Source organism: Mangifera indica, chromosome 13, assembly GCF_011075055.1.
Source record: "Mangifera indica cultivar Alphonso chromosome 13, CATAS_Mindica_2.1, whole genome shotgun sequence".
NCBI classification, from domain to species: domain Eukaryota; kingdom Viridiplantae; phylum Streptophyta; class Magnoliopsida; order Sapindales; family Anacardiaceae; genus Mangifera; species Mangifera indica.
Window position 1 is genome coordinate 6,924,565 of NC_058149.1, and position 12,456 is coordinate 6,937,020.

At 32.0% G+C, this 12,456-nt stretch overlaps 1 protein-coding gene across 1 annotated transcript; it reads left to right on the top strand.

Moving 5' to 3' along the window:
- Positions 1-11,614: 11,614 nt before the first annotated feature.
- LOC123195340 lies at positions 11,615-12,060 on the top strand. The gene has a single exon (XM_044609030.1). The coding sequence runs from the start codon at positions 11,772-11,774 to the stop codon at positions 11,973-11,975; it is 204 nt and encodes a 67-aa protein (XP_044464965.1). The 5' UTR covers positions 11,615-11,771; the 3' UTR covers positions 11,976-12,060.
- Positions 12,061-12,456: the final 396 nt, after the last annotated feature.

Here is a 12,456-nt window from a genome sequence, read left to right on the forward strand (position 1 = left end):
GGAAAAAGTAGAGAGTTTCAGATGCTATAAAAGGAAACAGATTGTCGAAAGTTCATAACCATGTGAAGACCTACGTTTCATTAGAGGAGAGGTAGGCATTCCCCACCTTTCCTTTGTTTTCCATATTGTATTATTAAGTATTACTTGGATAAATTACAGTCAGAATATGGTAGTGCACGGAAGGCTAGGTAGGTATTCGCCACTCGACACCCTAAAGGGCCAAATATGTAGTGCACGAATGTCATATGTGTAATAAACACACGAAGTTTTTGCTCAGCTGTTGCATATCAAGAAGTGCAGCTTGCATGCCAAACATGTGCATAATTATCGGGCATGAAGATTGCACACCAAGCATATACACAGCTATCAAGCATGCAGTTTGCATGCTAGGCATGCACTTGGTTGTTTGGTATGGAACATGCACACCACTCATGTGTCTAAGGTGTTTGAAGGTGTGAGTCAGGTGCAGGCCTATGCACTACGAATGTTTGGCACCCCTATGCTCGAATGTGTCATGCTTGCGTCAAAAGCCTTAAAAAGTAATGTTTGCCTTATTTACAAACATGGGGATGAGTTAGGTGACCATAAGGGTTTGTAAATAATTAGATTAAAAAACGTAGCCATAGTTATGTACAAAGATGGTTACAAGTCATGTTGCAGGCTAATTGATGAAAAGTCATAGCCTTGAGAATACACGAGCTGATGGATAAGAAGTTTTGGTCTTTAATAGTGGAATTGGAATTAACTCGATAGGTATTAATAATGTAAATGATGTTTGAGACTAGTGTCACTTCAGACCATTTCCACAGGGAAGATAAATGACACTTAAGATAGGTATCTATCCTGGTTATAGATGTAAGAGGTATTTGAGATAAGTGTCTAATCTGATGTGTATAGATATAAAAGGTATCTAAGATGGATGCCCATTCCATCATGAAGGCATAGAAATATATGTGTGTGTGTGTGTGTGTATATATATATATAATGTGCATGAATTAGTAATAGAAGCAATGTTAATTGCTCTCGTGCCTTGACCGTTGTAAGTAATTTATAGGTATACTTCATTATGAGTTTTGTGTGGTTTTGTAGAATAAGGAGATTTAGTCAATTGAATACTCTTATCCTAGATAAGAGTCATTCTAAGACTCTTACACCTATATTGGCTCTGACACTAGTACTAGTGCTTGTATTGGTACCAACGTTAATACCAAGGATAGTTAAGGAGATAGGATCAAGACTATATGCAAAAAGTGTTAAAAAAACCCTACAAGCTGTGTGCCAGTGTAGGACAATCAATGGAGGCACCAACAACTTTGGTTCAGCTTTAGCCAACACTGCAAGTTGTTTGCCAGTGTAGGACAATCAATAGAGACACCAACAACTTTGGTTCAGCTTTAGCCAATACAACAACTTATTCAGTCCCAATCCTATAGATGACTAATGTGAAGGGCTAGATGCATTCGATATATAGGTTAGTAGACAGATATCAGCCATCAAAGTTCAGGGGTACCATGGATCCAGTTATGGCTTTTGAATGGATAGAGGTTATGGAAGAGGCCATGACGATGTTTACTATGATTGGCCAAGAAAAAGTCAAGTATGCTACTTACTTGCTCAGAGGGTATGCCAAAGCTTAGTAGAGATTTATGTGTACTACTCGCCTTGTAGATGACATGCCATGGACTAATGTTTGATAAAAAGTATATATTAACAGATGTTATGAGATCCTAATCCTGGGAGTTTTTCAACCTAAAACAAGGTAGTATGATAGTTTGAGAGTATTCTACCTAATTAAATACTCTTATCATGTTTGCCTCAAAAGTAACCAACACAATTCAAGGTAGGATAAAGATGTTTGTTCAGGGACTTTGAACTAACCTTGGTAAAGAGGTGATGTTGAGGACCATACTTTCGCTACCTATTTTAAGGCCTTAAATAGGGCCATTAAACTTGAGATTATATTAGATCGCATGGATAGAGAAAAAGATTCATAATATTTAGAGGAGTTAACCAAGGTCATATTTAGAGAGATGTTACTAGCCGAAGGACTAGCAAGGATAGAGACAAGAGAGGAAAAATGGCCTTTGAGTCAAGAGGTTTTAAGAAAGGTGACAAAGATAACATGTCTCATTGAAAGAAGCCTTTTATATGTCAGAGGTTTGGTCGTAGACATTAGGGTGAGTGTAAGCCTAGACAAAAAACTTGTTATAAATGTAGTCAACTTGGACATTTTGCTTGAAAGTATCCTTTAAAGGCTAGTACGACTCTAACAAGACCAGAGCAACCCGTAAATGGGGGTCAAGCTAGGGTGTAAACAATTGCTCAGACACAGGTTGATGCCAACCCATCTACTGTGATGGATCAATTGTTTTTTCATACTTTTCCTTTATATTCTATGATTGATTCAAGTGTTACACATAGCTTTATCGCTCGAGGATTAGTGCAAAGATTAGGGCTAAAAGCCATTGTAGCAAGTCATATTAGTATCGAGATGCCTAATAGTGATAAATATTGAGTGCAACATATTATTAGGTTAGACAATGGTGCTAAAGGATAAAGAATTAATAATTAACTTGATTGTGTTTGAAATGTCTAACTTCAACATGATCTTGGGTATGTTTCCTTAGCAAGTATGAGGTTAAAGTTGATTGTAAAAGGAAAATGTTAAGTTTAACTTAGAAAATGGTGATGAGTTTTTCTTTGGTAAGGGCTGACTACTCAGCATGATGATTAGTAGCGTTAAAGCCCATAAAAGTTTGAGTAAAAAGTACATCAAATATCTAACACATATGGTAAATAGATCTGATTTTGAGTTAGCTTTAAATATGGGAAACACTTTGGTGGTTTGTGAGTTTCAAAATATATTCTCGATAGCTTACCAAGACTAGAACTTGAAATAGAGGTAAAGTTTAATATTGAGTTGGCTTTAGGAATAACACAAATATCTAAGGCACTTAGACATATGGCTTCAGTAGAGCTCTAAGAATTAAAGAATAGTTATAGAAGCTACTTGATAGTGGGTTTATTTGATCGAGTCATTTGTCATGGGGTACATCGATCCTCTTTATCAAAAGAAAGATAGATTAATGTGCATGTGTATCTATTACAAGGAACTTGACTGGGTGACAATAAAGAATAAGTATTCACTACCAAGAATTAACAATTTGTTTGATCAATTAAGAGGAGCTAAAATATTTTCAAATATAGACTTGAGGTATAGGTATTATTAGGTTCAAGTTATTGAGAGGGATATTTTGATGACTACATTTAGAACAGATACAAACATTATAAGTTTATAGTGATGCCTTTTGGGTTGACCAATGTTTTAGTAGTCTTAATGGATCTTCTAAACAAGGTGTTTCAAGATTGGTTAAATAGTTTCATCGTAGTTTTCATTGATGACATTTTATTATATTCCAAAACTCATAAGGAGCATAAGTAATATCTGAGACTAGTGTTGCAGAGATTAAGAAATCAATAATTGTATGTCAAATTTTTCAAATATGAGTTTTGACTAGATCGTATAACGTTTATAGGGTATGTGGTTTTGACTGATGGTATTTTAATAAACCCAAGTAAGGTTAAAGTTATGATAGAATGATAGTGGCTGAGATCAGCTAAGGAGGTTTGAAGTATCTTGAGATTAGCCGGTTATTATTGATGATTTATTAAGGGCTTTTTCAAATTGGTCGGATCATTGATTGAGTTGACTTGAAGGATATTCACTTTCAATGGTCTTTAGATTGTGAAGACAACTTTTAGGCCTTGAAATAAAGATTAATTAGAGCTTTGGTCATGACTTTATTGATTGATGGTGAGGAGTATGATCTGTATATAAATGCATCACATTAAGGACTTAGTGTTGTCTTAAAGCAAAGAGACAGGGTGGGGTGATTGTATACGCCTCTTGCCAGCTAAACTATTATGAGAACAAGTGTCTAACCCTTGATTTAGAATTAGTTGTAGTGGTTGTTGTTTTTAAGATCTGACACCATTATTTGTATTGGGTGAAGACTAATGTATACACTGATTATAAAAGTCTGAAATATATTTTCACTTAGAATGAATTAAATATGAGGCAACATCGGTGGTTAGAATTGGTCAAAGATTATGAAATGGACATTAAGTACCATCTAGATAAAACCAATGTCATGGTCAATGCTTTAAGTAAGAACGTAACGTTGTCTTAGATAACTACATTTTCTAAGTCACAATGAGATATCCTTTGCTAGTAGATTGAGGTGGTCACGAGTTGTTGGTCGAATTGGACATTATATTAACTATGTTAGATGAGATCAGGATTAGGCAAGCTACTAATAAGTTGTGTGCCTAGATGATATAACAAGTTGCTAATAGACTCAAACCAGATTTTTGAGTGGTTGATAGGGTTTCAAGATTCAAAGATTGAGTTTGTATTCCCTAAGATGTTGACTTAAAGACTTAAATTTTGACAAAAGTGCATAATGCACTTTACACTACCCATCCCAAGAATGTAATGATGTATCATGATTTGAGGAGATCTTATTGATAGTATGGTATGAAAAAGGTAGTGACATATTTCATGGCAATGTGCATGACCTGTCAACAGGTCAAGGCCAAGCATCAGTAACCATCAAGATTTTTACAGCCTTTGACCATTCCTGAGTGGAAACAGATAAGGTTTCGATTAACTTTTGGTAAGATTGCTAAGAGTCAAAAGTGGATTTAATGTCTTATAGGTAATTATGGATCAATTGACAAATTTAACACACTTCATTTCGGTTAGAGATAATATAGGCACTAATCAGTTAAGATAGATTTATGTGAGAGAGATAGTTAGGCTCCATGGGGTACCAAAAAGGATCATGTCAGATATAAATAGACGACTTGTTTCAACTTTTTGATAAGGACTATAGAAGGCATTAGGTACCTAGTTATTTTTCAGTATGATATACCACCCCTAATAAAACAGTCAGACTGAGAAAGTCAAACATGTGATTAAGGATATGCTAAAGGAATGTTGCCTAGATCATAGGGCTAGTTAGATTGATGTTCTATTTTTAATAGAGTTCCCCTATAACAGTAGTTATTAGATAACCATTCAGATGGCCTCGTATGAGGCATTCTATAAGAGGAAATATATTGATGTTCTACTTTTTATGAAGTTCCTCTACAACAATAGTTATTAGATAACCATTCAGATGACCTCGTATGAGGCACTCTATGAGAGGAAATATCAATCACTGTTGCATTAAGACAAGATTAAAGAAAGAGATGAATTGGCCAAAGCTTTATGGCCTGAGGTGACCTACCAAATGATTGACCAAGTGAGGTTGATCCAAGAGAGAATGAAACAGGTTTATGATCGATAAAAGAGTTATGCCAATAAGAGGAGACATGACTTAGAGTTTAAGGTCGATGACCATATGTTTATTAAAATTGCCTTTTTATCGGCATGTGATGAGATTTGACAGGAAAAGAAGTTAGTTACCTTGATATATTGGGCTATACAAAATCACCTCGATAAGATAGCTTATTAGCTTACTTTGCCAACAAGCATTGAGCGTGTTCTTAATTTGTTCCATGTGTTGCTATTACGTAAGTGTCTTGGCGATCCATCTCAAGTAGTTAGACTTGAGAATGTTTAGTAGAAGTACAGTTTGATATATGAGGAGTCCTAATATGGATTATAGATCAGCAAATTAAGATAATTCTTTGGTCAAAGTTTAGTAGTAGAACCATTAAGTTGATGAGGCTACTTAGGAGATAAAAGAGGATATGAGACAGAGATTTCTCCAATTACTTGGGTGAATTTCGAGATTGAAATTCTTTTATAGAGAGAGAAATGTAATAGCTCAAGTAAGTGTGAAAGGCACTTTAGTCATTTCCTTTTGACTTAACGTTGTAATTATGGCTCTATTTATTGGTTAGCATTTTTTTTTTTTGTGTGTGTATAAAGAGATTGTATGCACTTGATTGAGCCCAAAAGGGTGTTATGGTCTTTATGTGTGATGTTATGCAGTTTGAAATCATGATCCCATAAATTTTGGTGATTGGATAAGCATAGGTTAGCCTTGCTTTATCTTTACATTTTATTTAAAAGACCAGTCAAGCTTGGAAGAAATAAGTAATGCTCTTTCATAATATAAAACACACACAGAGTAAACAAAGAAAAGAGTATAGAGTTTCAGGTGTCATAAAAGGGAAGAAGATCACCAGAAGTCCATAGGCATATGAAGACATGTATTTCATCAGAGGAAAAGTAGATATTCTTCACCCTCTATTTGTTTTCCATATTGTATTATTAAGTATTATTTGGATAAATTATGATTAGAATGTTGTAGGATACTTGGGTGGTTTTTGATTCAATCTTACGCTTGTTAAATTGATTAGGATGATTGGTTTTATTTTTAGGATCAAGTCATATGTGTAGGAACTATAGGTTTGTGTTTGCATTTATTTCAAACTAAAAATCGATAAGAATGCAATGTTGTAGATGCCAAGCACGCCCGTGTATTAGAGGTGTACGATTATGCCTCGGTTGGATCATCGCCTAGCATTGTGAAAGGCCAAACGTGTGCACAGGTGCCAAACGTACACATACATGCCAAACAAATGTATAACTATCGAGCATGCATTTAGTTGTAGGCGTGTATATGGACGTTGGGCACACGTTTAATTGTCTAATGCATAGTGTGCATACCCATGTAGTTTGTGGTGCACCCACTAGCCTATAACACCTCTATATAGCTCATGACACCCGTGTGCCTAAGGTACTCGACAATGCGAGTTAGGCGCATGATCATGCATTATGAATCTTTGGCACACTCGTGCCTGAATGTGTCATGCTCATGTCAAAAACCCTAAAAAGTAGCTTTCGCCTTATTTACAAGAGCAATGATGAGTTAGGTAACTATAAGGGTTCGTAAAGAATCGAATTCGAAAATATTGCCATAGTTTTATACATAGATGGTTACAAGTCATGTTGTAGGCCAATTGATGAAACGTCCGAGTCTTGAGGATACACAGACTGATTGATAAGATGCCTAGGTCCCTAGTAATGGCAGTTGAATTAACTTAATAGGTATTGTTGATGTAAGTGGCATTTGAGATAGACATCTTATTAGACCATTTCCATATGAGAGGTAAACGACACCTGAGTGGGTGTCCATCCCAGCTATGAATGTAGGAGGCACCTGAGATGGGTGTTAAATTTGATGTGCATGAATGTAAGAAGTATATGAGATGAATGTCATTTCATCATGAGGGCATAGAGGACATCTGGGACAGGTGTCTGGTCGAATGCGTCAAGGATGCGTACGATGGTGAGATTTGTCAAGGATATTCATAAAGATCACCAAACTTATTACGAATGTCTACTGAGAGTTTTGACTCACGTATTCTTGGTTTTATAACTAGGAGAAACAATGTAGTCGACTATAATTGCCTTAATATTTTGTTATGTATTTGGTTTGGATTTCTTTAATTTTTTGCATGTTGAAATTTGAATAACATTTTTTTGTATTCTTTCCATAGAAACACCTTTTGACACGTTTTTTCATTAATAGTAATTGTTTGATGTTCTTTCATTAATTGATATTAACATTATGTTTTATTATAATTTAAAATTGGTTGCCATGTCATGTCAGTAATTTGATCAATTGGGGCAAATACATGGAGTAGGGTGTTATAGAAAGTCTTCAAACTTGAGGGTGCATCTTATTACTCATTATTGGTGCAATGCTTTAGGCAGTGGCTAACATACAAGGTTTATGGACCTTGAGAAGCGAACATGTACATGCCAAAAATTCTATTTTTCATAAATTCCTTATAAACACATCACCACAACAGTGAGATATGTGAACCTCTTATAGTGTTATCGATGGGTGCATCCCTATTACGATACTATATATTATTGACAGTTTATCCAAAAAGTGTCAATCTATAGGGTGATCAATCAGATTGCATTTATGCAGAGGATGCTAAAGTTCTTCTTCCATTGTTTATCAATTACCAAGCTAGACATTTATCAAATAGAAACATAATTCCTTTCCAAAGTGAGGTGGTTCAATAGTACTAGTTTTGTAGTCAATTTCAACAACTTGACCATATGAGATTGAATTGTAAAAGTCCAACATTGATTCCTAGTTCTACACTATTAGGTTCTGCTAGAAGAGCTTCAGTCGAAGATCATCACACATTATGAAGTGATTCACTCCTGTTTTTATTTTATCTTGTCTTTGTTATTGTGGTTGTAATGATACTATTGTTCACATGCATTCAATCCATGTACTTGTTGTAGTAACACTTTCTCATTAATGGTATATTTCATGTAACGGTCATTTTTTAATGTTAATATTCTTTACATACAATCAATTCTTCTTTCACATTTTAGAATACAATTCGAATGTTGACATTAAAACATATTATATATTTGCCCTTTCATTCTCCAGTTAACTGCAATTAATATATAGATGAATACACATGTTATACAAATACATGTGAGATCATCAAATGCTTGTTCCCTTTTTTTTTTTGTTGTCTCAAAGCAAGATGATGTAAGAAAATAAATGAAAATAGATTGAATTTTATAATCCACGCTTTGTTAAAAAAAAAAGGACTAAAATTTTAAAAACTACACTTTAAAATATCCAAAATATAAAACATTAGAAAACCTAAAAATGGAATATATAAAACCCCTCAAAAATAAAAAATATTATAAACTTTTACCACTACACATACAACATAAAACAAACATGGTGAAAAATAACCAAAACCTCTATCATGTGTGTCCTGCATAGTGGATTGTAAAAACTTCCCCCCATACATTTAAAAATAACCAAAACTTGTCCACCATGCGGGTCATGCATTATTGGAAAGTATTACAAAAGCCTGCATCGTCAACCTAGATCACCACACATGACCTACATGATGATTACAAATCACATGTGGTGATCAAATCACTATAAATCTACACCGATTTTAACACAAATCAAATAATAAATTTTATCCAAATTGCAAAGAATTCAAGATATTTCACATAAATTCTAAATGGGCAAAACCGAGCTGTAAAAGACCCTACATCTACACCAAAATACTTAAATTTTTATATTATAAGCTATTCAACATTGTAATGAATAATTTATAAACTTTTTTTTTGCCATTTTTCCAAAAAAATCGCCAGATTTTTAAGTAATGAACAGTGAACACACGGCGAGTTTCGGTTATTTAGGGCAAAAATGCGAGATTTCAAAGTTGGAAATGAATTTAAGGATTGTTTATATATGGTCATTTTTAACAATCTGTTAAACATTGGTTATGTCCATTTAACACCCAACAAGTTTGTCTATTCCTTTAAGTACGTTTGACTTTGAATTTTTTTGAATTTCTTAAATTTTAAAGAGTTGAAAACCTTGAAATTATTATGAAAGTTTGGAGTTACAAAATTAAAATTAAATAGAAGTTCCATATTAAAAATAAAAATAGGAGTTATAAAATTGAAATTAATATGCCAATTAAAATTTTTTAAATGGAAATAAATTTTACAACTGACAACAACTTAAATTATACAACTTTAAGTATGTGTTTGGTTCAAGCAATATTTTAATATTGAATATGAAATATTATTATAAAAATAGATTATTTAAAAGTTTATTAGGAAATAATTACAGTAATAAAATAATATTAAACTATTATTTTTTAATATTTTATTATGAAATATTATCATAAAAATAGATTATTATATATAAATTAATATTATAATTGATAAAATTATGTATTTTATGCTAAATATTTGTTTTACATATTTTTTAAAATATTTTTCATCTGATTATATATTAAGATTTTTTTATATTATCAAATCATGAAATTAATTGATTATTTTTTAAAATTTTATTATATTATCAACATATTATATTAATTGTTATTTTAATTAATATGTTTTATAACCTAATAATTATATAAGATAATATTAATAATAAAAAATATATTATTAGGTAGTTAAAGATTATTCAAAAACAACTGTACAATAAGATTCTGTTACAATTATGACATTTTAAGACTTACTAATTATCTTTTGGTGGTCTTTCTTATCAAAAGGAGCAACTTTTGACATTTGGGTTATATTTTCAACACCTTGTAATACCACTTGTCTCACATGGAGGGGACCTTTTGGTTTTAGGACAATACATGCTAATATCTCTCTCTCTAAACTAGTGCTAGATTTAAATCAAATTTGCTCAAGTTTGAAAATTAGGTTGTCTCGATTTAGTTTGGTTTGAATTCACTTAATTTATATTTGATTCGAACTTAAGTTTGAAGGTTTAGCTTGTTTTGAAACTAAATTGAATTCAAATTAAAAAAAATTCGATTCGGTTTGACTCACAATTATTTAGAAGGTTTGATTTGATTCGAACTTGATTTATGACTCGATTTGAATTTTATTAACTAATTATTCAATGATGTTATTTTATTAATGAGTTATTAATTTAAATCATAAATCTGAATCATATATTTGAGTTATAAATTTAAATTATAAATTTAAGTTAAACTTAAACCGAATCACTTTCACTCAAAATAAATTGGAGCCAAACTATTTTAATTATAATTGAACTCAAATCAAATCAAATAATATTTAGATTTAAATTGTTTCGTATTTACTCTTACTCTACAGTCATGTTTATTTTTTCACTCTTCTTAATTTTTATTTAATAAAAAATATAGTATTATTTATATATATCTGTTGAGTAAAAATTTGATTAATTGATATCATTCTCGAACGGGTCATTCAAAAAAAATATTAAAAATATCTCTACCATAGATTTTTATAATTTTATAAAGAAGATTCTGATATTTAATGAATTTTTAATATTTTGAGCACGGTTTTTAATCATTTTATTGAAGGAATATTTTAATAGTTGTCGACTGACCTGCACGTGAAATAACACTTTTTACAGGGTGAAAGCCCCGTGAAATAACAGTTGCTGACTGAAGTTCCCACCCTCTTCATTTCCAATCGGTCTTCCGTCTTAGGCACCACAGTTCTAGAGAGGCCATTTTCGTCGGCTTGAATCATCTCAAGCTTAGGCAGTTGACTGAAGAAAATGGTTGGACGAAGACGCGCATGGTTCATCTTAAGCTGGCAAGACAATTTTGGAGATGCATATTTTTGATAGGATGAAAATGAGTCATTTTTATCTAATCTAACAGATGTCATCTTTGTCTAACAAAAGTGATAATCTAATATTAAAGGTGAACTTAAAAAAAAAATGGTGAAAAGATCGATTGATAATAAAAATAAAAATGATTTTTATAAAAGTAAAAAAATAATTATTTTTTAAATTTTAAATAAGAAAAATAATTAATTTTTTAAATTAAAAAAATGATAAAATTTAATTTTTATTAAATAATAATTTAATTTTTAATTTTAATAAAATAATAATTTTAAAATTTTAAAAATACACCGAAATTGGCGAGAGTAAGCCTTTTGGTCTTTTAAAAGGGGTTCTGATATGTAATAAATTTTTAATATTTTGAGCAGATTCTTTAATAAGTTTTTTAGGGAATATTTTAATATTTGTTGACTGACGTGCACACTAAAAAAAAAAAGAACTTTTTACAGGGTGAGACTAAATAATCCCCCACACAAAGCCGTGTTCTCTCATCTCATCTCTCTATAAATTCTGTCTTCACGCCTTTTTTTTCCAGAGTCCTCGATTCCCGAGTTTCAATCTCAAAATCTACAACCAAATCTGGGTCAAAATCCTCCAACACAGAGATCGAAGAAGAGCATAATGTGTTTCTGGTTTATATGCGACGTTAAAGAGAAGGAGCTGGGCAGACAAGAAGCTCCCGGATCCTGCCCTTACTGTGCCGGCAAAGTTTTCGCCTTGGACGTTGAGCGTCAATGCAGGTTTTGTTTCTTGCCCTTCTGCTACAAAATCAAGAGAGAATACTTGTGCAATTTATGCTCCCGCCGCTTAGAGTTATATCATTAGGTAGTTTCTGGCGGTAGAATCGGGAAATTCTGTTAGTTTCTCTTGTATTCTTCGTTTATTTATGAATTTCCTTTTTCCTTTTTCATTTTTGATTTACTCTAATTTTATCAAAGAAGGTAGTTTTTTGCACATATTATTTAATATTATTTCTTGTTTGTGAAGTGATCGTCATTCCTGTAGATGTCATTGATGCCCATGCTTTGATATTCTCGTTAGAATTTTATTATTGGAGAGTTGTTTAATCCTCGCATAACTAATTTTTTAGTCATAAAAAAATTATATTCTCTTACAAAATTTTATTTTTAAATATTTGTATGTTTTTATTAAATTAATTTATATATTTTGGAAAAACAATAATTATGGATTTGGTTTCCAAATATACGTATAACTCGGTCAAATAACTTTCATAATAATTTTTTTGGATTTTTTTTTTACAAAAGTTTATTGTCCCAATATGTGCATACATCCATCGAATCACTTT

What these genes read in the sequence shown, in the direction of transcription:
- LOC123195340 (XM_044609030.1), top strand. Translation starts at nt 11,772, where the DNA reads ATGTGTTTCTGGTTTATATGCGACGTTAAAGAGAAGGAGCTGGGCAGA.